The 24,505-nt window shown below is 39.3% G+C and overlaps 1 protein-coding gene and 1 pseudogene across 1 annotated transcript; both read right to left on the bottom strand.

The window, feature by feature from the left end:
• Positions 1–366: 366 nt before the first annotated feature.
• Positions 367–4,842, bottom strand: LOC115692552 (triacylglycerol lipase OBL1-like). Its single transcript, XM_030619436.2, has 5 exons — positions 4,472–4,842; positions 2,615–2,808; positions 2,399–2,432; positions 1,719–2,311; positions 367–787 (listed from the first exon to the last, which is right to left on the bottom strand). The coding sequence occupies exons 1-5, from the start codon at positions 4,764–4,766 to the stop codon at positions 530–532; spliced, it is 1,374 nt and encodes a 457-aa protein (XP_030475296.2). The 5' UTR covers positions 4,767–4,842; the 3' UTR covers positions 367–529.
• Positions 4,843–10,398: 5,556 nt separating this feature from the next.
• Positions 10,399–24,304, bottom strand: LOC115692551 (triacylglycerol lipase OBL1-like; annotated as a pseudogene).
• Between the last annotated feature and the right edge of the window lie 201 nt (positions 24,305–24,505).

Below are 24,505 nucleotides of genomic sequence, written 5' to 3'. Positions count from 1 at the left end.
TCATGCTATAAATGGAGTGGACAATGCTCCATGCACTTGGAAACAAAAACCTAACTATATATCAATTTTTATTCAAATTCAAATTGGTATTTTGGAGCCAATTTCAAGCCTTGGAATCCACGGTGAAACATTCTGCAGAAGTCAAAATGTGGCGTGCCATTTTTGTTAAGTAGACGAAGTATCAAGTAAGTTTCGAAAGACAATTTTGTCTCGAGCAAGATTCATTAATTAGCTCCAGGTGAATTAAGCTGAGAAAAGCCTTTGTAATGGCTATTTCGACCAATTTGAAGTCTCCAATGTGTTGAGGAAGTTTGGAGGGCAATATACGTGCAACAAAGTTATTAGGAAATGTTCAAATGATATTTATATAACATACTAGATAAGTTTATGGAGTGGGATAGACCATTGCTTACGGTCCTCTTGAAATCGGCTACATAGCTGTTCGTTTTCTTACAATACAACTGATTAATCTTGGTGTTCCAATCTTAGGAGACAATTTTCCATTTTAAAAAGCTATAACTATCCATAGTCATTGTTGGTATTGTTGGAATAACTGCGACCCTCCTAACCTCGTAGCGTTTACATAGTCCTGAGGAGAATGAGCAGGTGCGCCTGGAATTAGCAGGCCAATCACTCTAAAAGTCCTCAACAACAATCCTTCTTTGTAGTCCAGTCCGTTCTTGCAATCAATCGTGAAGCTTCTTATGAGCTCATACCACGCATTCATCATCATCGGTATTGTGTTTAGAGGCGAGAAGTAGTTCTTGTTTGGTTCTTCCTGGACGATCTGTGTATCAAAAATTAAGCAAACAATCAATTTGAATGAGTAGTCTAATCCAATTACAACATGCCATGTGAGGTTGTTAGGATGTACGTGTAAGTTATGTTAAAGAAATCCCACATCAGAGAATTAATGTGATGTAGAGTAGTTAATATATCATAGTAGGGCCATAACTCATTGGCTTAAACTTTTGAATGAAGGTCAGTCCAACTGGATATATTAACAGACGCGGACTTAGGCTCCCTCTTGGTGATCTCCCCGCCCGAAAGGTATTGGGATTCTGCTATGTTTCGTAACAAATTGGTATCAGAGTCGATGGTATGTTCCGGTGTTTGGTGGATGAAGTTAGGTGTAATTTCCGGGCGATGGGCATTGTGGTGTAACAATGCAGGCCCGATGGCATGACTTCATATCTAGATGCAGAAGGATACCTGAATTACGGGAGAGCTCATACCTGAGGGGGAGATTGCTAAGATGCACGTGTGAGTTGTATTAAAGAAATCTCACATCGAAGAATTAATGTGGTGTAGAGCAGTTAATATATCTATTCTCATAGGCCCATAACTCACTGGCTTAAACTTTTGAATAAAGGTGAGTCCAACTGAATATGTTAACAAGTTCGGACTTAGTCTCCCTCTTGGTGATCTCTCAGGGCGAAAGGTATTGGGCTTCCGCTGTTGCGGTCCTAACAGAGGTTAATGCTTTCTTTCTTCTTCCTTTTTTCACCTTTAAAACCCCCCATACTATTTTTTTTAAGCAAATCTAATCCAATGGTATATGCTTTATCCACATCTCAATTTCAGTAAAATATTTAATGCACTTACTTAGCATTTAACTAAAGCTAGTATTAGAACAATTTTATCCACCTACTAATATAACTAACCTCACTAAAACTAATTTAGCCTCAAAAGAGAGAGAGAGAGAGAGAGATCCTCACCTTCCCTTCATATTTGCTATTGAAGTAGCAACACCTCCCAAAATGCTTGAACATGAAAGTTGAATTATCGTAAGGCAACCTAGGCACAATGTCATTCCCATAAACGAATCTAAAATAATTAATCTGATGTTCCTCCAAGACCCTCTCCATGAACTCCCCAAACTTATCGTCTCCAACCCTAGGTTGACCAAATGTGTAGACCCCCTCCAGTCTCTCCATCAGCCGCGTCTCCTCGTGCATGGCCAAGATCGCTGGGAAGAGGATCGCCAACGCACCTCCCAAACTGTGGCCGGTCAACACATACTTCACTTTGTCGTTTTTGCCAAGCAGTGACCTTAGCTTCTCCCTTATGGCATAGTAGGCCAAAGGCCGACGCGAGTCGAGCTCTTTCGGCCAACTTAGGTTCTTTTGGAGCCCTAGGGCTTTCATGAAACCGACGTGGATTTTCCCAACTCTTGGCATCCCGTACCACGAGAGGTCGATGTCCGAGCACCAATCGTCCGCATTGAAAGGTTCCGTGCCTCGGAAGGCCACCACGATGGTGTCACGGTCACGTAGCATGAAGGCTTGTGTGGTTGCTCTCCCTTGATGATCTGCAAACGAAAAACGAGCAAGACATACGGCAATTATCATCTTGGTATACTATTTGTAGCTATAGAGATGGCGATATAGCTCCGTACCATTCCAGAAGTCGTAGAACCCCAAGAATTCCCTCTGCACGAAAAGAACAGAGATAATTATTATAATCAACAAATTTGATTGTTTTCAGCTTTTATTAGGAACTTAGTCAATCAAGTTTTTTAGCATAAAGTATGATTGATTGTTCAGATTAAGTTTAAGGTCAAACTAAGTACGAGTATGACTTTGTTTTAGATTCTCTCCCTCTCTAGTTTGACCTGCCAATGGTGCGTGACTGTCGTTTGAATGTAGGCCTTGTTCTCATAGGATGCTTTCGAAGCCATCATGGATAGAGCCGCATAGTACTCGCTGTCACCAGGACTGATGCTCTTGTCCAATTCCACTCTCTTGTCCAAGTTGCCAATGAAGGATACGAAGCTCCCTGACGCTTTATCCGGCATCACCACCTTCCCTATTCACAACCCCACATAACAAGTCAACACAATTAGACAGACTGCTCCTACTGTTTAAGCAGTGCACTGCTTATTCAATATCTGCACCTAGGTATGTTTTCCAGAAGATACAGCAATTCGTCAGTCTTTTAAAAACCTCTCTTGGTTGGTAAACTAAATAAAGTTGTTATCGTGTAGACATGATCAATAGACGGGTGTAGATGAGCCTAATTAGGTACTGGATAAGCCTGGTCATTCTTAGTAAAATGTTAAATTTCTTCTTGGAAATGATTGGACCTAAGTGAACTTGATCCAAAAAACATATATTATATCCAAACTCAACCACTTATACTTTGAGCCTAGATGAACTCAATGGACCGCTAGATTCATGGTCAACTCTATCCCGAAGACTAATATTGAAGTCTAAAGGTCCATTAACACTTTTAGTTTGTGAATAGCTCCCACCGTAGTGTTTTTGATGTGGAGAAACTTGAAGGAAGTTTATCAAAGCTCGATGAACTCCGGTTAAAGAAATATATGCAACATCCCTTTGTTTTCCATTTAAAAAGATTTTACAAAAAATAAACAATTTTTTATCTTAAGTAGTTAAGAAAAACTCTAAAACAACTGACTTTAAATGACTCATCATATATTAATTGCATATGCATGCGCCTCAACGTTTTACATGCTCTATAATTAGTAAATATCATAGTTCGAATGCTAAAAGTAGAAATAGGCAAAATTTCAACACCCAATATCAGTATTCCCGAACAAAAGGTATTATTATATTTTTTGAAGACACGGCTGGTACTGAAGTGAATAATTTTTAATAATTTTTGAATTTTTTTATAGTTTTTTCTTTTCTTTTCTTTTTCTGTTTTTGTTTCCTTCTTTACTTTTTTTTTTATTTTTTTTTATTGTTAAGGGCCACCAGAGGGCTGCCAACTGAGGCCTAGCAACCCTCGCCAGCCACTAGGCGAGGGCCGCATGTGAGGGCAACAAGCCTTGGCTAGCCACTGGGCCAGGTCACCGGCTTCGGCCGGTGGCAGACGGCTCCTTGCTATCCCTTAACAATAAAAAAAAAGTAAAAAAGGAAAGAGAAAAAGAAAGAAAAGAAAAAAAATATTATGAAAAAAATTGTCTATATCAGCGCCAGTCATGTCACATAAGACTGCCGGCATCCACGTCAACAATTTCCAGCCAAAATTATTTAGATGGACTAAATTGATAAAACGTGAAAAAGTTTATGACTTAAGACTAAATTGGTAAAAGTACAAATTTAAGACTTTTTGGATAAAAATTTTTTATATGATCATGCACTTTACTATCAAATTGTAAAATGAATCTAACCACACGGTCTATTTCGGATCATATCCATCATTGTCATTTTCCCATGCTAAAAAACATCATTCCACCTGGTCAAGCATTGTGGGTGATATCACATCAGCTTTGCAATTCGACCAGAAAAAAAAAATGCATCAGCTTTGCAAATGCCAGTGTGAAATGAAATGAATCTTCATACGAAACACAGGCTGTGTAAAGCACGAGGGAGTGGAACCTCAACCGTGGATATGAAGTAGTTACTTAAGTAGAAATGTTATGGCATATATACCAAGAATGCGTGCCATACCTTGCATCACATTTGAATATGGAAGGTAGTAATAACTAAATATGCAAACTGACCTCGGAAGCAGTTGATGAGAAGCCCTCCCAAGTTCTGATTGCTCGACAGGAGATTTAACCAAAACTCGAGAACCAACCCGATCCAAGACATGGGTTTGGCCACAAGAAGCAGGAGCTTCTGCGCGAGAATGGATACAAACATGATCCACCTTCGCTCGAAGCTCTCTTCTCCTTTCTCAGAGCAATCCACGAATTCTCTTTTGTGCACATCACTGTGGATCAAAATGCGAAAGAGATCAACAACACCGACTTTCTCTGGGCTCAACAGCATGTAACTTCTCTTTTCACAAGCCATGGCTTTCAGGCAAAGAAGAGAGAGATGATAGCTAGGTTTTTTCTTTCTTGTTTTGAGGGTCTGCGTACTTGCCGTTTTGGACTGAGACTTGTACTGCTTCTTAAACTTAACTTCAAAGGGTTATTTATACAGGCTTCTTGGCCATACCAAAAGAGGTTTCTCTTTCTTCCTGGTTAAAATAAATAAATACTAGGTGTATTGAGGTCGATTTACAATAAAATTGATATATTATTAGTAGATCTAGATTCAAAATAAGTGTTATTGGTAGGGTCCAATTATTTAAATTTAAATCCATACTCTGTCATGTTAAGTACCCGAAAACTATACCCAACTTGTGGATAAGTCTTAGTGGTCTCAAGATTCCTCAAAGAAAGAAAAATATTTCTTTTTCTGTACGAAGTGCCCATCAACTTTGATGGGTCCGTGACGCGTCGTGGAATAATTGGCAAAGTGAGTTGTCATTTCACGTGTCTTCGTTTTTTTAAGAAAATCTTCGCAATCCAATTTAATATTGCGTGTTGTGATTCGGTCCTTCATTTTTTTTGTTGCACGCGCCATATATTTGGAAGTGACTCAATAGATGTAAGTGTGGTCCTCCCATAATTATGTTGTTCGAGCAGTCTTCCAAGACGAGGTTCTGATAAATTCGGCATCCTTCATAACGTGATTCACCTGACACACACATACACATATATATATTTTTTATTCTTTCTATTAAGTGGACAAAGAGACTATAATTGCGATAAACTACGCAATTATTATAATCTTGCTTTTTAGTCCTGCCCCGTCCAAGTTCTTTTTTATGCTATTATTAGTTGGACAGCACTTGTGCGCTTTGATTTGTGTGTGACTCAATACTAATCAAAAAGTGACAGTCGCTGAGGATATTTCATTGGATCGTCCTCGTTTGCTTTCTCAGTAACAACATAAAGAAGGGGACATGATAACCTATTGAAAAATGGAAAATAGATGGAAAGGAGAAGAAAAACATCATGCGCGCGTCAAAAGATGATGTAACTACCCTTGTTCTTGGCCGAGGATTCTTATCTAGTACATCATAGTGGGAAAAGAAGAGAGACAAGAAAAAAGAGGAAAGATGAATTTATAGTAAGTCTTTCGTTCTCGACCAAGAAAAACAGTCTTTCGTAATATAAAGGTGAGCGTGACAGACTAACATGTGCTCTTTGCGTTTAATTATATAAATATGAAGCATGGTGCGCTAAATCGTACATAAATGATGTGTACTTAGTGTGTAAGCCGTTCAAATTTTGAAAACGAGAGTCCTTACAAGATCCACATTCCGTATGTAGTTCCCAATTTCAATTATGCACTTAACAGATGGGGTACCATCTATTTTAATTATGGTTTTCCTGTCTTTATTCGTTTGATAAGCATCGCGAGAATAAATCATCTTAGAATTGTAATCTTCTATACCGGCTTAAGTGAAGAAGGGATTCGCCAAGTGGTAAAAATGAACGAGGCTTTACGCTTAAAAGGTGAGTTTAAACGCATTACTTTATTCTAGCAAAAAAAAAAAAAAGCGCATTACTTTATGCCGTACTTAAATTGTCACAACACATGTTCAATTTTTCCTAGAGGAAAAAAAAATTCTTCTTTCAAATTTCATGCATCAATACTCCTTTACTGATAGTTGATAGCCACACAATTAGCATATAATTCACTTCCCATTTTCCAAAATTCGGGGGAAAACTAGATTCCCCGGTGAAATAAAAGTCGTATGTTGATCAAAAAGTGAGAAAAAAAAAGTCATATGAGGACAAGTTCAAAGAAAATACGAGAGAAAAATAAGCATGAGGACATCAACGAGCTACGTAAATCGCATTGAGGTAATTTCTCTACAAAGACGGCTAAGCAATAGCAACAAGGCATGAGGACATCAATCAAGGTAATTACTTTTTATTGGGTATTTTACATGGCTCATTCTGCCACCATTGCGATGTAGATAAATATAAGTAAAAAATAAAGGAAAAGATAAACCAAGGCATGACCTCTCTTTTGCTAGTTTTGTAAATGTATCCACATGCTTTCTTATCTAGTTCCTGAATCCACCCGTCTACCAATGACTTCTCCATAACAATGTATGGCGCATTTTGTGCGTATTAGACAGTCCAATCAAAAAACTTAACTTGTTATATGAATACGTGTTTTAATATTTAAATATTTAACACTTCCCCTCATGCGTAGGCTGGATTTTGGCCTAAGTTTAAAGCATGAAAATATGTAATTGGGGAGTCAAATAGGGGCATGGAAAGATTTAAACTTAGACTGATATAATATGAGATTTTGTAGGATTGCTGTCAACTGTTCTAAAGATTTAAGTTTTTTTGTTGGACTTTCTAACTAAGTCTCAAAGTTAGAAAATCGTGATGTCGCATCCGGTGCACACCTTGCACACCTGAGTGCAAATCTCGTATTTCGTATCATCTTCTTTTTCAATAACTACTATTATCCTTCTTTCAATGTCAATCTCCAACATTGTTCGTCTCGTCTAATGGACAACGTCGGCCTATTCTATTGTCGCGTAGTCTGTAGAGCCTTGTCATATGAGGAAGCACCCATTGAGTCTATTTCGTTATAACCCCAGCCGCATTTGGCCGCGTTTCTCCATGGCATTCGTAACAACACCGGCCACACCCATTATGTTTCTGCGCAGACGAACACCACTACCAGACCTGCCACCCTCAAATGATCGACAGCCTCTGCCGCGACGACTACCTCCTGTGGGACGACAGCCTCCTATCATGTAGCTAGTACAGCAGCCACAACAACACACAACAACCACATAAGTAGCCACATCAATGTCAAGCTGTTCGTTCTTCAGCACATTGAGCCACTTCAACGATCCATTCTAGTGTTTTTCGGATTTTTTATCCCAACTCAAGTTAACATTTTATATGCACTTTGAGGAGGTATGTTAGAGATATTTCTTTAGGAAAATTTTCTCCGGTAGAAAAAATTAAAATATTTCTCTTGATTATCCGTATCTTTTAGTATTGTGTGTATATCCTCCTTTGATTATGCATATCCTTGATTGATATGTTACCTTAGATAATGATATAATGAAAAATATCAATAGACTCATATACTCTTCCTTATTTAATACACAAATTCCATATTTCTCTTTTTTGCATATCTCTTATTTGTGTGAAATTAAAGCGGGGTACCATTGTAATTGCTAAAACTACAAAATCATATTACATGTTGTCTGTACGTGACAAGGTAAATACCTAGCTCATTTGTTATTGGATTCAAACGTGAATGAGAATGCTTCCATCCTTCAGATAGTTGGTATTGGTGGGCTTGGAAAAATAGCTCTTGCTTAATTTGTATTTAATGATGAGACGGTCAGTAAACAGTTCAACTTGAAAATGTGGGTTTGAGTCTCTAATGACTTTGACATGAAAAAAATAGTGAAAAATATCATAGCTTGTGCAAAGAAGAAAGAACCAATCGAGGTTGCGATGGAACGGTTGCAAAGTGAACTAAGGGCAATAATTGATGAAAAGAGATATCTCTTAGTTTTAAATGATTTGTGGAATGCAAAACGAGAAACATGGTTGAGCTTGAAAACTTTATTGGTCGGAGGTGCTAAAGGAAGCAAGATCCTTATAACTACACGTTTTTAATTGGTTGCAGGGGTCAACGGCACTACTCCACCTCATCTTCTCGTGGGCTTATCTAAAAGTACGTCTATTGATGTACTAATGCAAATGGCTTGTTGTAAAGAAAAGTTACAGGATCTTGACTTGCTAGATATTGGTAAAAATATAGTTAGAAAGTACTCTGGGGTTCCATTGGTTTCAAATTGTTAAGATTTTACTCTTTAATAAAAGTAAACACGAATGGTTGCAATTCAAAGAAAATGAGCTCCTAGATGTGTCTCAAGTGAAGACAGCAAAAAATCAGTTCTTAAGCTTAGTTATGACCATCTTCCTTCATATTTGAAACAATGTTTCGCGTTTTGTTCATTGATTCCCAAAGATTATGAGATAAAGAAGAAGACTTTGGTCGAAGTTTGGATGGCGGAAGGATTTATCCAGCCATCAAATAGAACTCGGAATTTAGAAGACATTGCTCATGAATATTTCATGGATCTACTTTGGAGCAACTTCTTCCAAGATTTTCAAAAAGACTTAGAGACTCGCAAGATGCATGATTTGATGCATGATCTAGCCTGCTTGGTTACAAGGACCAAGTGTTGGGTGGCATGGGATGACATAAAATCCATACATAAAAGAACTCGTCATATATATGTAGGCAAACTTCCAATCTCACGCTTGAAAGCGAGTGCCCTGAGAACATTCTTTTTGCTATGCCACAGCAAAGAAGTGAAGCATATTTATTCCAACTCATTCAAAGCTTCAAAAGGTTGCACATCTTGGATCTTCATGCCACAAATGTTAAGAAGGAGCCAAGGTCAATTTGTAAGTTGAAGCATCTCATGTATCTTGATCTCTCTTATAATCTTGAACTCAAAAGGCTTTCTAACTCCATTACAAGATTACAGAATTGGCAAACACTTAATCTCAATGGTTGTAATTCCATTGAAGAATTGCCAAGGGTATAAGGAAGCTAGTCAGCCTTGATATCTAAACATAGATGCTTGTCAAGAACTTAGTTATGTGCCACGTGGATTAGGGCAATTGAGTTCTCTACAGAGGTTAAGACGCTTCATTTTGCCCAAGGAAAAAGCTCTTGCTAAGTATTATTGCGGACTTGAGTAGCTCAATCGACATAATAACGTCCGGGGAAGCCTTCGCATTGAAAATTTGGGAAGAGTGACAAATGCAGTAGTAGAATCCAAGGTTGCAACCTTGATGGGGAAGCATTCTGTAGAATCTTTGGCACTAGGGTGATTTCGATAGTGATGATGCAGTAATTGAGGATAGAGATGAAGCACTATTAGATGGACTAAGGCCACACTCAAATTTGCAGAAGTTGACAATCGATGGATATGAAGGTGAGAGCTTTCCAAGGTGGATGACAGATAGCCTTGTGTCTTCCTTGCCCAATTTAGTTGAGCTGCTCTTAGTGTATTGCGAAAGATGTAAACATCTCCCTCCATTGGGCCAACTACCTCACCTCAAGTCTTTATATATTTAGCTTATGACTGAATTGGAATATATCAAATCAGACCATTCATCCACTTTAAGAGCATCATTTCCTAGTCTATCGAGATTAGAGATTCGGTACTGTGAAAAAATGAAAGCAATGCCACCAACTCCACATCTGGAGGCCTTAATTCTAATGGGGGCCAACTCAGCCTTGATAAATCTTATATTTAGGCTCGATAAGTTGAAGAGTGTGTGTCGAGCGTATGGGGTTTCTAGAATGTTTGCCCCGCCATATGTATGTCATATTGGTGATTTTCTCGAAAAGTTATAAGTTATTAGGAAATGAGCAAACTACATCTATATAACATATTACATATGTATATGAAGTGAGATAGACCGCTACTTACATTCCTAATGCAATCGGATGCGTAGTTGTGCTTTAATTTCTACCATTCACTAACAATACAACCGATTGATCTCGGTGATCCAATCTTAGGAGACAATATTACATTATATAAAGCTATAACTATTCATAGTCATTTTCAGCGTAGAAATAGCTATGACGCTCCTAACCTCATAGCATTTACATAATCCTGAGGAGCATGAGCAGGTATGTAAGAATAAAACCGGAGGATTCTAATCATGCATTGAAGAACAAAATTCAAGCATAATTAGAATCAAATGCGGAAAATAAGATCGACAATAAACTGATCTCCAGCCATTGTTCAACTTTACGTTTGTTGGAAATCCACGGTAGTTCGACGTCAATTCGACAGCGATTACGGGCGCACTCTACTAACCTAATCCCCTCGCGTACTGATGGTGTATTACCGAATGAGAGGATTTACGTTAGACCTTGTGTCAACCCTTACAGAATGAACGTTCGTCTTTATAAACCGCTTCTCATCAAGGCGGTTATCGAAAAAGGCGGCTGTCACCGAACGGGTACGAAGCGTGGAAAAAACCGTATGTAGATAACCGTTACTTAAAAGAAAAAACGTGGGTCATAACCCAACGGATAAATTTTATTTCAAAAACTATATCCCTAAATGTAAGATCACATTATAAATATAACATTCTCCCACTTGATCCCAACATTTTCATCATACGGATTACCCAACCAAATCCACGAAAACCTTATGCTTAAGAAAAGAAACAAGACACATGAATCATGGCGACATGTCCTCTAAGAGCGAGTAATATCTTCCATGTATCTCAATGCATCTTATTTTTTTAATGTTAACCCATACGTGACAACACATCTTAATGAATAAACCCTATGTTTATTCCAGAACCAAGGATAATTGTTATTCTCATAAACAACCGAATGTGTACACCAGAAATTGAGAATAACATTACAACTGAATAAGAATTTCAAACAGCAAAAGTCGTCCACACGACGATAAATCACATTATAGGTATAATGTGATCCCACATTTAGGGATATAGCTTTTGAAATAAAACTTATCCGTTGAGTTATGACCCACTTTTTTTTCTTTTAAGTAACGGTTATCTACATACGATTTTTTCCACGCTTCGTACCCGTTCGGTGACAACCGCCCTTTTCGATAACCGCCTTGATGGGAAGCGGTTTATAAAGACGAACGTTCATTCCGTAAAAGTTGACACAAGGTCTAACGCAAACCCTCTCATTTGGTAATACACCATTAGTACGCGAGGGCATTGGGTTAGTAGAGTGCGCCCGTAATCGCTGTCGAATTGACGTCGAACTATCGTGGATTTCTAACGAACGTAAAGTTAAATAATGGCTGGACGACAGTTTATTTTCGATCATGTTTTCCGCATTTGATTCTAATTGTGCTTGAATTTTTGTCGCGACCTAAAATTTCTCAGGCTAATGGATTATTAAGACTAAGTCTAACTCGGGCCCTCCCAAGCCCTACCAATTCGCAACTTAGGGTTTAAGTTTTTAACATGCAAAAGTTTTCATGCTTGGAGTCGCCACTAATCTATTTATGGTAGGTCGATTAGAAACCTAAATAAAACATAGGGAGATATGTTTTATTCCTACGAATCAGAGATTCTAAGCTCGGGGACTTGGTTACGCTAGATCTAGTCTAACGCCCTTTCGGTACCTTTTCTTTTCAAAAAATGTTTATGCATGCAGTTTGGATCCATTTTAACTTAGTCACTAGCATGTGAGGTGATCATGCGGGTGTGCAAACCACCAAAGTAACACCCAATAATCAAAACATTAAATAAATTGCAAGATTGGAAGAATTACTTACCTCGAAGCAACGTAAGCATCTGCATTGTTAGCTAGAAAATCACATCAACAATTCTAATATGATTTCTAATTAACAAGCAGTTCACTCAATATTTTTTAGGATTTTCACTTATTTAAATGAAAGCTAACCTATATGTAATGATGTGAAAAAATTAACATGCGATTAATGCAGCTTAACATGCAAACTATATGTCATGTGACGACGTGACCTAATTCTAATGACGGACAAATGATTTATTTTTGGTATTTTCAAATGAAATTCGGAATTAAAAATTACTCAAATTAACATGCAATCTATCCTAGAGAAAATGATTTGATCTATCCTAAAGTGACTATTTTTTTTTTGGGATTTTTTATTAAAATTCGAAATTTTAAAATAACCTAAATAATCTATTAGAATAACACCTAATTTAAACTAGGAAATAAATTATCTCAAGTCCTAATTTAAATTAAATAATTATCCTATGTTCTAGATACATTTAGGGTTCCCTAAACATGCAAAACTTCTAATTTAAATCTAACTAACAATTTTTTTGGATTTTCTTTATTTAAAAGGAAAGCAATCAAACAAAGATAACAAGCACATTCAAACATTCCACGCAATCCACAAGATTCTTCAAATTCGGATAAGGCAAAGAAATCAAACTAACGGTCATATCTATAGGGTTATAGATATCGACAGAAAGTTGATTGTTTAAATTTGGAAAGCGAATAAAATCTATTATCGTATCCAAGTGATTATGGATAAGATAACGATTTTCCGCATCGCCGCGTATCGTACCTTAGGGATAAGGTCGGATAGTCGTCCAGATACGTTGCCAAATTAGGAAAAATTCCTAATTTAGGGTATCTTAGAACATTGCGGATAAAGAAAACATTATCCTAAAAATTCCTAGCAATCCACAGAATATTCACCAAAATATTTGAAATATCGAAAAAACTAGGAAACCAAATATTCTGAAAGTATCGGATAATGTTCTTACCTAATTTCGGGATATTTCCAAATTTGAACTCGCGGATCGGGATTGCAGATCGGGATGACCAACGGTGGGTGGACCGGCGGCGATGGTGGTAGCCCGCGGATGCGGCAGCTCAGCTAATCTAGATTCACGGACACCACAATGGCAGCGGCGTCGGTTCGGCGGGCCGAGCGGCGTTGGTTCGGCAGGTAGAGGCAGCAGCCCGGCTTGTCGTGGGCGGTACAGCAGCGACGAGGACGTTGGCTTGGCACAGCAGTGGCGCAAGGAGCTGCTACAACGTCTTCAAGGAAAATCCACCGAGTGATCCCCAAAGAAAATTTTCTTTGGTCTCTTAGTTTAACCCCTCAACTTCTGACCGAATTTGGCTAGTCTTGTGACAGTCTTCTTTGATTATCAGACTTTGACTTCCCAAGCTCCACAATTAAAATTTCCACTTGTCTGTCCTCTATCCCTCCGTGTGTATCAAGCGAAGAACCTGCAACAAAAATTCAAGTGAATCGCCTAAAGAAAAACTGGTCTTGCTGGAGTCCACCGCGGGGAAGACAGCTCGGTGGCAAAACCGATGCAGTTGTGCAGGGACGTCAGGCTGATTGCTGGATGCTGTGGTCCTCGCGTTGGCAAGAGAAGAAAAACAATGACGTCGTGGTCGCTGAACTCGGAGCAGCAAACGATGCTTGGTGGCTTCGTCGTCAGAGGGCTGGTTCAACGTCGTTGTCGGTGGTGCGACCATAGGTCTGGCCGCGAAAGGATGGGGGCTTGGCCGTGGAGGATCAAGCCAAGCTCCTTCTCTCTCTTTTCGCTTTAACTCTCTCTCGTGCTCTTAGGAATTGTGTTCTGAAAATTATGAGAGTCCCCCCGCTTTGATTATGACGCATAACGACATATTTATATCGCAACCCTAGGTTAATTAACCGGACTTCCTAGTCCTAATGGGCTTAGACTTAGGCTTTATCATTTAATTTAATTTTAATTCCAAATGGGCTAAATTAATTCGGGCTGATTTAAGCTCAAATTAAAACAACCAAAGCCTTTTAGACTTGTGAATTTTGGTCCCCAATCCCTTGAGTGAGCCGAGTGCTCGAGCTCGGTTTACGCGATGAATTTTCAGCTTTCTCGCCACCGCCGGTCCGATGCGGAATGCAACTAACCTATATGAACTTAAACTATATGCTATGCAATTTTAATATTTTTGTTTAGGGGTTAAAATTTAATCCCTAATTTTTCTATGCAATATTTAAATAACGGGATCTCCAAAATTTAGGTGTCAACAATTTTGTTCTTCAATGCATGATTAGAATCCTTCAGTTTTATTCTTACATTTGGTATCAGAGCATGTTTAGTGCCTTTGCCTTATTTTTTTCATTTTTTGGGTGTATTTTTCGGGGCTTTTGAGATGAACAGTAATTCGGCATTTTGGGCTAAGAGGGAAATCGCCGATTCCTCCAAAATTCCGACAACCCACAGCTCGACTTCGGACCAGCACGATCGTACCGCCATGGAGAAGAATAGCCCTCAGTTAATCTGGCATATCGGCGATCACCGGAGGCTAATTGCTCGTTGAAAGTTGCGGGTTAGGGTTTGTGCGTTTTAACGGAATTTTGCTTGATTTGGGCATATTTCTTGGCCGCTTTCGCCGATTTTTGGGTTCATGTGGTCGCACCAGTGTGTTCTCCGAAACCCACTAATTATTTTGGTCTGAGTTGGGCTGCCAGAGGAGACCCATTCGGTCGAAGGCGCGGCGGAACGGCGAAGAATGTCGAAAAAAAATTAGGTCTGCTCACGCAGAGGAAGAAGGCGCGTGGCCCCACACATATGAACTGCTGGCGCGTAGGTGCCACGCATGCGCAACTGCCAGGCGCGTGCGCGGCCACGCGTGCGGTAGTTACCAGGCGCATGCTCGGCACGCGCTCGCGCAGTGAAGATGGCGCGTGTGCGGCACGTGCCCTTAGGAACCGGTGGACCCCTTCATTTTTACGTTTCTGCCCCTTATGATTATTTACTGTTTTGCCCCATTTGGCCGAATTAATTTACAGTGTTGCCATTGGCTGATGTATTTACAGTTTTGCCCTTGGTGGCATTAAATTACTGTTTTGCCCTTCATGCATTATTTGTGAATATTTTACGCATGAAATTTAACGTCCAGTGATCCATATATTTTAATTAATTAAAGAGTAGCCACAGCATCTTTAATTAGTTAAAATTATATATTAAGAGCCTCCAGATCACATTTGGAAATGGACATTAATTGTAATTAATCACATTAATATGATGAATTTTATCCCACAGGAATTTTCATTATATTAATATGATTAATTAGGATGAAATATCATATTATTTTTCTTAATTTACCCACATGGATTAAGAAAGGGAATATAATATGATAGTTTCTTCATAAAGTTTATTATGAATCTATTTAAATTAAAAACTCAGCCCACAAACAGTTTTTATGTTATGCGATTCATATTTTATGACATGCTTTACATTGGTAAAACATGATTTATGTATATTTTACCTCAAATTTTGTGACATAAGTATGATTGTTTGATATGCAGTTTTGCAACCTGTGAATTTGATCATCTGGACAGGGACACAGACCAGCAAATATACAGTTAAAAGTGGTTACAATTGCTTAAGGGCAGCAGACCAAAACAACAATCATAACTCAGCTTCCTCCTCTTTCCAAGTACCACGCAGCCTTTGGAGAGGAATATGGAAAATGAGAATAGCTCCCAAAATTAGATTTTTCATGTGGTCTCTTTGTCAAAATGCCCTTCCTACAAAGGAGAATCTCTTTCGAAGGAAAATCTTACCCGATCCATTATGTGAATTGTGTAATGATGGCATTCCAGAATCGACGGAGCATCTATTTTTGCACTGCCCTTGGACAAGAGAAGTTTGGGCAAACCCACAGCTAAATATCAAAATTCCATCACAGGGTTTATCACGAGTGGAAGCATGGATTATAGATCTGATGGAAAATAAAGCAAACTCACCCAATCTGGAGGTAATTGCTTCGGTCCTCCGGCGGATGTGGAAGGCTCGGAATAATTTCATATTCGGGAAACTAAACCCGGATCCGGTGTTTACGGTGGATACAAGCAATCGCATCCTCGAGAATCTCATGCTCATGGGGTTTGCAAAACACGAACAGCACACATGCCCTCAACGAATCCTCCCAGACTTGGCTTCCTCCGGAAATTGGAACTCTGAAGGTAAATATAGATGGTGCTTACATGATGGGGGCGGAGAAGGGAGCTGTGGCCTGTGTGTGCCGTGATCACAGAGGTCAATTGATAGATGGCCACACCTGGGATGTCCAAGCTTCGTCGTCTCTACAGGTTGAGGTGCTGGCACTTTATCAAACCCTCAACTTTTTGATTCGAAAAGGAAAGAAACGAGGACATAATAGTTGAGTCGGATAGCTGTTGGTAGTAAATGCGATACTCAATCCGAGGTCTGCTCCTTGGGAGATCCGTCCATTCCTTGCTTGATCGTATCTTGCTATGATCCAATCATTCTCGAAGCTCCGGATCCAGCACTGTAGAAGGGAGGCTAATTTTGTTGCGGACTGGGTCGCAAAAGCCCACGAACGCAAGTTTCTTCCATCTAATTGGATTGTATCTCCTCCTCTTCCACTTTTGGATCTTTTATGTTCGGAAGCCCATTTAATGGGGCCGTTTGTATTGCCTAGTTAAATGAAAGTATTATCGTTCTTGACCAAAAAAAATAAAATAAAAATTTCTCTGAATTTAAGAGTAATGTTCTCATACTGAATGGTGAAAACTATAAAGTTTGGAAGCATGATTGTTTGATATGCAGTTTTGCAACCTGTAAATTTTTCTGAATTTAAGAGTGATGTTCCCATACTGAATGGTGAAAACTATAAAGTTTGGAAAGAGTCAATTCTAGGGTGCATGGATATTGACTATGCTATAAGGAAAGATGAACGACCTACTTCTACTGACATGAGCAGTGCAGCTGAAATAGCCCTTTATGAACAGTAGGAGTGGTCTAACCGCCTTAGTATGATGGTCATAAGGACTAAAGTATCTCCAAGTATCTGTGCTTCAGTCGCTTAGCATAGCAATGCTAGGACTTTATTGGAGGCCATTGATGCGCAGTTTGAGACGTCAGAAAAGGCACATGCCATGACCCTGATAATGAAGTTTTCATCTATAAAGCTCACAAGTGTTAAAGGTGTGCGTGAGCACATTATGAAGATGAGGGACATTGCAGCTCAGCTGAAAAACCTTGAGGTTGAGATATCTAAATCATTTCTTGTATACTACATTCTGAACACTCTCCCACAACAGTATACACCTTTCAAGATCTCCTACAACACACATAAGAATAAATCGTCAATTAATGAACTCATGACCATGTGTGTTCAAGAGGAAGAGAGGCTGATTATGGAATTAGGAGAAAGTGCTCATTTGGCAACACAAGGAAAGAATAAGGGTCACGGCAAATAGAAAGGGAAAGGTAAAATACCTCTCCAAGCTGACATTAAGAAGGAATCCAAATGTTTCTTCTGTAGAAAGAAGGGGCATATAAAGAAGGATTGCGTCAGATTTAAGGCCTGGCTCGAGAAGAAAAGGTAATCCAACCTCTTGTGTTTGTTATGAATTTTAATATGGTTAATGTGAGTCACAACACTTGGTGGATTGATTTTGGTTCTACAATCCATATTTCGAATTCCTTGTAGGGTTTTCAAAACCACAGAAAGCCAGTGAGAAGTGAATAAAGCATCTATTCGGGAAACAAGATGCGTTTGCATGTGGAAGCTATTGGGACATGTAAATTAGTTCTCAATAGTGGCTTTGTTTTGAATTTGGAAAGGACATTTTATGTTCAAAGTTTTTCTAGAAACTTAATTTCAGTTTCAAGACTTGTACCTTTGGGTTACTCTTTTAACTTTTTCAGATGCAAACTTCAGTTTATTGTTTAAATCTGAAATTGTTGGAAGCGATACTTTGTCTGATGGCCTTTTTCGATTTAATTTACAGGACAATGCCTATTATAATTGGATGCATGTTCATGATAATGCTGGTGTAAAATGATGTGTTGTGAATGAAGATTCCTCTATGTTGTGGCACCGGAGATTGGGACATATCTCTATAGATAGAATTAAGAGATTAGTAAATGATGAAGTACTCGGTAATTTGGATTTTACTGATTATGATATTTGCGTGGACTGCATAAAGAGAAAGTAGACCAACAAGACAAAGAAAGGTGCCAAGAGGAGTACAGACATATTAGAAATCATACATACAAACATTTGTAGTCCTGATATGGACTCGTATGGTCAGAAATACTTCATCTCCTTCATTGATGATTACTCACGTTACATGTATCTCTACTTCCTTTATCATAAGCATGAAGCGTTGGATGCCTTTAAGGTTTTTAAGGCGGAAGTAGAGAAACAATGCGGTAAGTAAATTAAGATCGTGAGATGAGATAGAGGAGGAGAATTTTATAATAGATACATTGAAGATGGACAAGCACCTGGTCCGTTTGCAAAGTTTCTTCAAGAGAATGGAATAGTTGCCTAATACACTATACCTGGTTCTCCGGACCAAAATGGCATAGCAGAAAGAAGAAACCGAACTTTATTGGACATGGTGCGGAGTATGCTTAGTAGCTCCAAACTTCGTAAGTCCTTGTGGACTGAAGCTCTTAGGACGGCAGTGTACATACTGAACCGAGTTCCAACCAAGGCTATCTCAAAGACGCCTTTTGAGTTATTCAAAGGTTGGAAATCAAGTTTGCGACATGTACGCATTTGGGGATGCCTGTTTGAAGTAAGAGTCTATAATCCACAGGAAAAGAAGTTGGACCCAATGACTATAAGTGGGTATTTTATTGGATATGCCGAAAAATTCAAGGGATACAGGTTTTATTGTCCATCTCATACTACTAGGATTGTGGAATCAAGAAATGCTAAGTTTCTTGAAAGTGACTTTATTTGTGGGAGTGATCGATTGAAGGACATTGTTCCTGAGAAAGATCATTCAGATACTCAACCTTCTACTTCAAGTATTAGGTTGGTTGTTGTTCATAATGGCCCTTCAGTTCAGCCGGCTTTTGAACAACCAATTATTGAAGTTCCACAACCTGCTGATATTCATCCGGTAGATCCAATTGTTCAGCAATTACCAGAAACTGTTGAATAACCAGTTGAACTATAAGCTCCTCAGGATGCAGTCAAAGTCTGCTTCGCACTCCTCCATGACACGGCTCCGCCAACTAACATAAAAATATATCCTGATGTTGATTTTCAAGAATCAACGCAACCAGCGAAATCCACATCCGAATAACCAACTACTTCCAAGTTGTCAGTCCGTCTATACATAAGCATGTAGCCTTTAGTACCTTGAAGGTATCTCAGCACTTTCTTTGCAGCTTCCAGTGGTCCATCCCTGGATGACTCTGATATCTTCCCAACATTCCCACAGCAAAAGCGATGTCAGGTCGAGTACAAACCTGAGCATACATCAAGCTTCCGACAGCAGAAGCATATGGGATGTTCTTCATTTGTTCCCTTTCTAGATTGTTCTTCGGGCACTGGTTCAAATTGAACCCGTCACCCTTCACAATGGGTGTTATACTTGGTGAACAATCTTTCATCCGAAATCTCTCCAAGACCTTATTGATATAGGTTTCTTCAGATAATCCTAAAACTCCTCGAGTTCTATCTCTATGAATCTTAATGTCAATGACATAAGATGCCTCACCCATATCATTCATGTCAAAACTCTTAGAGAGGAATTGTTTCACCTCATGCAACAACCCCTTATCATTGGTTGCTAGTAGAATATCATCCACATATAGCACAAGAAAACAAATTTTGCTCCCACTGACCTTATGGTATACGCATTAATCCATGCTATTCTCTACAAAGCCGAATGAAGAGATGACATCATGGAACCTTAAGTACCATTGGCGGGATGCTTGTTTCAAGCCATATATAGATTTCTTAAGCTTGCACACCAAATGCTCACCTTTACTATAGGAGAATCCTTCAGGTTGTTTCATATAAACCTCCTCCTCTAGTTCCTCATTGAGGAACACCGTTTTCACATCCATTTGATGTAATTCCATATCAAAATGGGCAACCAATGCCAAAATAATACGAAGAGAATCTTTCTTAAATACAGGAGAAAATGTCTCTGTGTAATCGATTCCTTCTTTCTGAGCGAATCCTTTGGCAACAAGTCTAACTTTATATCTCTCAATGTTGCTCAATGAGTCTTTCTTAGTTTTGAAGACCCACTTACAACCAATGGCCTTCGCACCATTAGGTAACTCAACTAAATCCCAGACTTCATTTGATGCCATAGAACTCATCTCATCCTTCATGGCATTGTACCACAAATTGGATTCATCACTGCTCATGGCTTATAACAAGGTATGCCTGGAATTAGCAGGCCAATCACTCTAAAAGTCCTCAGCAACAAACCTTCTCTGTAGCTCGGTCCCTTCTCGCGATCAATCTTGAAGGTTCTCATGAGCTCATACCACGCATTCATCATCATCGGTATCACATGTAGAAGCGATAAGCAGTTCTTATTCGGTTCTTCCTGGATGATCTGCGTATCAAAAATTAAGCAAACAAGAAAATTGAATGAGTTGTCTAATCCAATTACAACAAGCTATGTGCAATTAATGCTTTTTCTCTTCTTCCTTTTTTCACCTTTACAGCCACGCAAACTGTTTCTTAACGTTCCAATTGATGAAGTTCATGGACAGTATAGTGTTTTTTAATTTTGGAGGAATTTTTTTGCATAGACACTCCGGATGGAAAATTCTTTTTCTTAGCTACTATGAGAATTTATTTCGTCCATCAACTAATATATTTAATCTGGCTAAAAACAATTTAGGTTCAGTAGCGAGAGAGAGATCCTCACCTTCCCTTCATATTTGCTATTGAAGTAGCAACAACTCCCAAAATGCTTGAACGTGAAAGCTGAATTATCGCAAGGCAACCCAGGCACAATGTCATTCGCATAAACAAATCTGAAGTACTCAATCTGATGTTCCTTCAAGACCCTCTCCATGAACTCCCCAAACTTCTCATCTCCAACCCAAGGTTGACCAAATGTGTACACCCCTCTAGTCTCTCCATCAGCCACGTGTCCCCATGGATGGCCAAGATCGCCGGGAAGAGGATCGCCAACGCACCTCCCAAGCTGTGGCCCATCAACACATACTTCGCTTTGTCATGTTCACCGAGCAGCGTCCTTAGCTTCTCCCTTATGGCATAGTAAGCCAACGGCGCTGGCGTTTTGAGATGCAGGCCGAGCTCTTTTGGCCAACCTAGGTTCTTTTGGAGCCCTAGGGCTTTCATGAAACCGCCATGGATTTTCCCAACGCTTGATGACTTGTACCACGATAGGTTGATGTCCGAGCACCAATCGTCCGCATTGAAAGGTTCCGTGCCTCGGAAGGCTACCACGATGGTGTCGTGGTCACGTAGCATGAAGGCTTGGGTGGCTGCTTTCCCTTGATAATCTGCAAACGAAAGGCGAATAGACATATGGCATTTACTATATTGGTATATTGTTTACAGCTAAAGAGATGGAGGTATAGCTTCGTACCATTCCAAAAGTTGTAAAACCCCAAGAATTCCATCTGCACATTAGAATGGAATAATTATCATAAATGACCAATTCGATTGTTTTCAGTAACATATAGCAACTCTTTTTTTCTTTTTTTTTTGGTATGGCCAGGTTCAGCTGGTATTAGGAACTTAGTTGATTAAGTTCTTAAATAGAAAGTATGATCAATCGTTGGGCACCTTTGAGTTTAATTCTCGCTGACTGCTTAAGCTGCACAAAGTCTACATCGAATGGATTAGCGCTGTGATTTCTTGTTTCTGGCCATCGCCATGCTTTCATTTATAGAATAACCTTAAACTAATTACAGGTTTATCTGTTTTTTAGATTCTCTATCTCTCTCTCTCTCTCTCTCTAGTTTGACCTGCCAATGGTGGGTGACTGTCTTTTGAAGGTAGGCCTCGTTCTCATAGGATGCTTTGGAAGTCATCATGGAGAGACTCGCTGTCATCAGGCCTGATGCTGTTGTCCAGTTCCACTCTCTTGTCCAAATTGCCAATGATGGATAGGAAGCTCCCTGACTCTCTATCCGGCTTCACCACCTCCCTGTTCGCAACCCCCCATAATAAGTCAACATCTTTCCCAGTGGAATGTCAAAACAATTTAGTAGATCACTCCTACTTTTGAGCAGTGCACTGCCTGATCAATATCGTCACCTAGATATTTTCAGAAGATACAGCAATTGGCGACTTAAACTTGAAAGCTGAAACGTGAATCTATATAAAAAAAAAATGTTTTTCAGAAGACATAGCTGTTGCCAATAAATACTCGTGATTCATTAGAAAGCTGAAACGTGAATCTATCTTTTTGTTCCACCTCTAATTCAACCAATAAAAGTGGGTACTCCTACTTCTAAAAGGAAAAAGTAACAAAAATGAATATCAATGTAAATAAAAAAAAACGAGTAAGAAAGGTTAGCATATCATCCATGGCAAAGTGCTATCATATATAGTAGATTCGTATGAGGGATAAGAGAAGACGGGAAGGAAGATCACTAATACCAGTTAATCATCCTTGTTAGGCTTATGCTAAGGTCCAAACGACCAGCGTATAACTTAAACTCAAAACGCAAGCCTTCCTTTAAGGGCGATGATTAATAGCTGCTTCCAGGAGATGATCAGCTACACTAGGACTGAGACACGGCCTAGACTCCTAAAGAGGCAGCAGCACAGGATTTTCTGCAATGGCCGAAATCCTAACGGAGCAATGCCGCATGGAGGTTTACTTACCCGAAAAAATTGGAATCAAGTCCTTTGGTGAGAAAAAGCAACGAGGAAGGAAAGCTTTCACATTTTATAAAAGTCGAAGTCAAGCCCTTTAAGTTGCATTTTGGGAATGGCTTTTCTAAAGGCCTTCGAGCCTCTAAAAGCCCTTGGGCAAAAGTCAAGTCGTCTGGCAATTTTTTTTTGGAGAGCTTTCAAGAAATGTAATGCATTTCTTGAAGTCCCTTGGTCTAAGGCAGGTCCCACCTAGCTTTGGGTTTTAGCATTTCCGGAATGCTAATGTATTGTTTTTTTCCAACTTTGCTCTCGCTAAACTTTCAAAATTCCGAAAATGCCCTCACTATTTTCACCGTGCATAATGTCACCGGCAAGTTAGATCTAATTGTCAACGGGTTCAAACCGGCACTGGTGAGCCTTGACCCCAAGCAACCATCACGCGACCTCGGCGAGGGGTTGCTGGGGTCAAGTGACCTTGGCCTTGGGTTGCCAAGGTCACGCAACCCCAGGCGGCCTCGTTGGCAGCTTAAGCCCTTTGCAGACGTCTAATGAAGGGTTTGAGTTAAATTTTTTTTTTGAAAAAAAATATCAAAAATCATTTATAAGTATGATTTTGTCCAAATAGCATTTAAATCAAAACTGCTTCTCAATGCACTTTTAAATTAAACTTTATCAAATACTCTTTGTATTTCGGAAAAAAAAAATCATTAACATAAATTTCTTTATATTTTTCCAAAGACTTTTCTCAAAAGTCACACCAAATGCTGCCTTAGCCATTCTTTTCCCATTGAAAGTTTTCCCCTAGTGTGAAATGAAATGAATCATTATACCAAACAGAGTCTGGAAAGAACGAGGTAGGGGGACCTCGAACATTGGATATGAAGTAGCTACTGACGCAGAAAATACACACAACATTTTACTAACAAAGCAATAATAATCTAACTCATTTCGAATTGTTTTGATAAAGAATATTGTAGCATATATACCAAGACTGCGTGACGTGCCTCCCATCACATTCAAAAATGGAAGGTGATGTTGCGTAACTATGCAAACCGACCTCGAATGAAGTTGACGAGTAGCCTTCCCAAGTTTTGATTGCTTGACAAGAGATTCAACCAAAACTCGATTGCGGACCCGGTCCAAGACAGGGCTCTGGCCACAAGAAGCAGAAGTTTTTGCGCGAGAATGGATACAAACATGATCCAACTTCGCTCGAAGCTCTCTTCTCCATCCTTGGAGGAGTCCACGAAATGTCTTTTGTGCACATCGCTGTGGATCAATATGCGAAAGAGATCGATGACGCCAACTTCCTCCAGGCTCAACAGTATGTAACTGCTGGAGAAACTCTTGTCACAAGCCATGGCTTTGAGGCAAAGAAAGGAGAGCTTATGGTTTGAGGGTCTGTGTATCGTTGTTTTGGATGAGACTTGTACTGCTTCTCGAACTTAGCTTCGAAGGGTTATTTATAGAGGCTTCTTGGCCATTCAACAACAAAAGGTTGTCTTTCTCTTCCTTGTTAAAGAATAAATACTCGGTATACGAAGGTCGATTTACAATTAAATTGATGTGCTAAACATAGATGCAAATTCTGATTAGGTGTT

Source organism: Syzygium oleosum, unplaced genomic scaffold (genome assembly GCF_021117445.2).
Source record: "Syzygium oleosum isolate NSW1041296 unplaced genomic scaffold, Sole_v2.1 Sole_v2.01, whole genome shotgun sequence".
Taxonomy (NCBI): Eukaryota; Viridiplantae; Streptophyta; class Magnoliopsida; order Myrtales; family Myrtaceae; genus Syzygium; species Syzygium oleosum.
The sequence above is the reverse complement of the archived record's forward strand: the minus strand, read 5'-3'. Positions and strand labels throughout refer to the sequence as shown.

What these genes read in the sequence shown, in the direction of transcription:
- LOC115692552 (XM_030619436.2), bottom strand. Translation starts at nt 4,766, where the DNA reads ATGGCTTGTGAAAAGAGAAGTTACATGCTGTTGAGCCCAGAGAAAGTC. An exon ending in TCTCATCAACTGCTTCCGAG is followed by an intron (nt 2,809 to 4,471) that starts GTCAGTTTGCAT and finishes GGTTGTGAATAG; the next exon opens with GGAAGGTGGTGATGCCGGAT. An exon ending in CAGTCACGCACCATTGGCAG is followed by an intron (nt 2,433 to 2,614) that starts GTCAAACTAGAG and finishes CTTTTCGTGCAG; the next exon opens with AGGGAATTCTTGGGGTTCTA.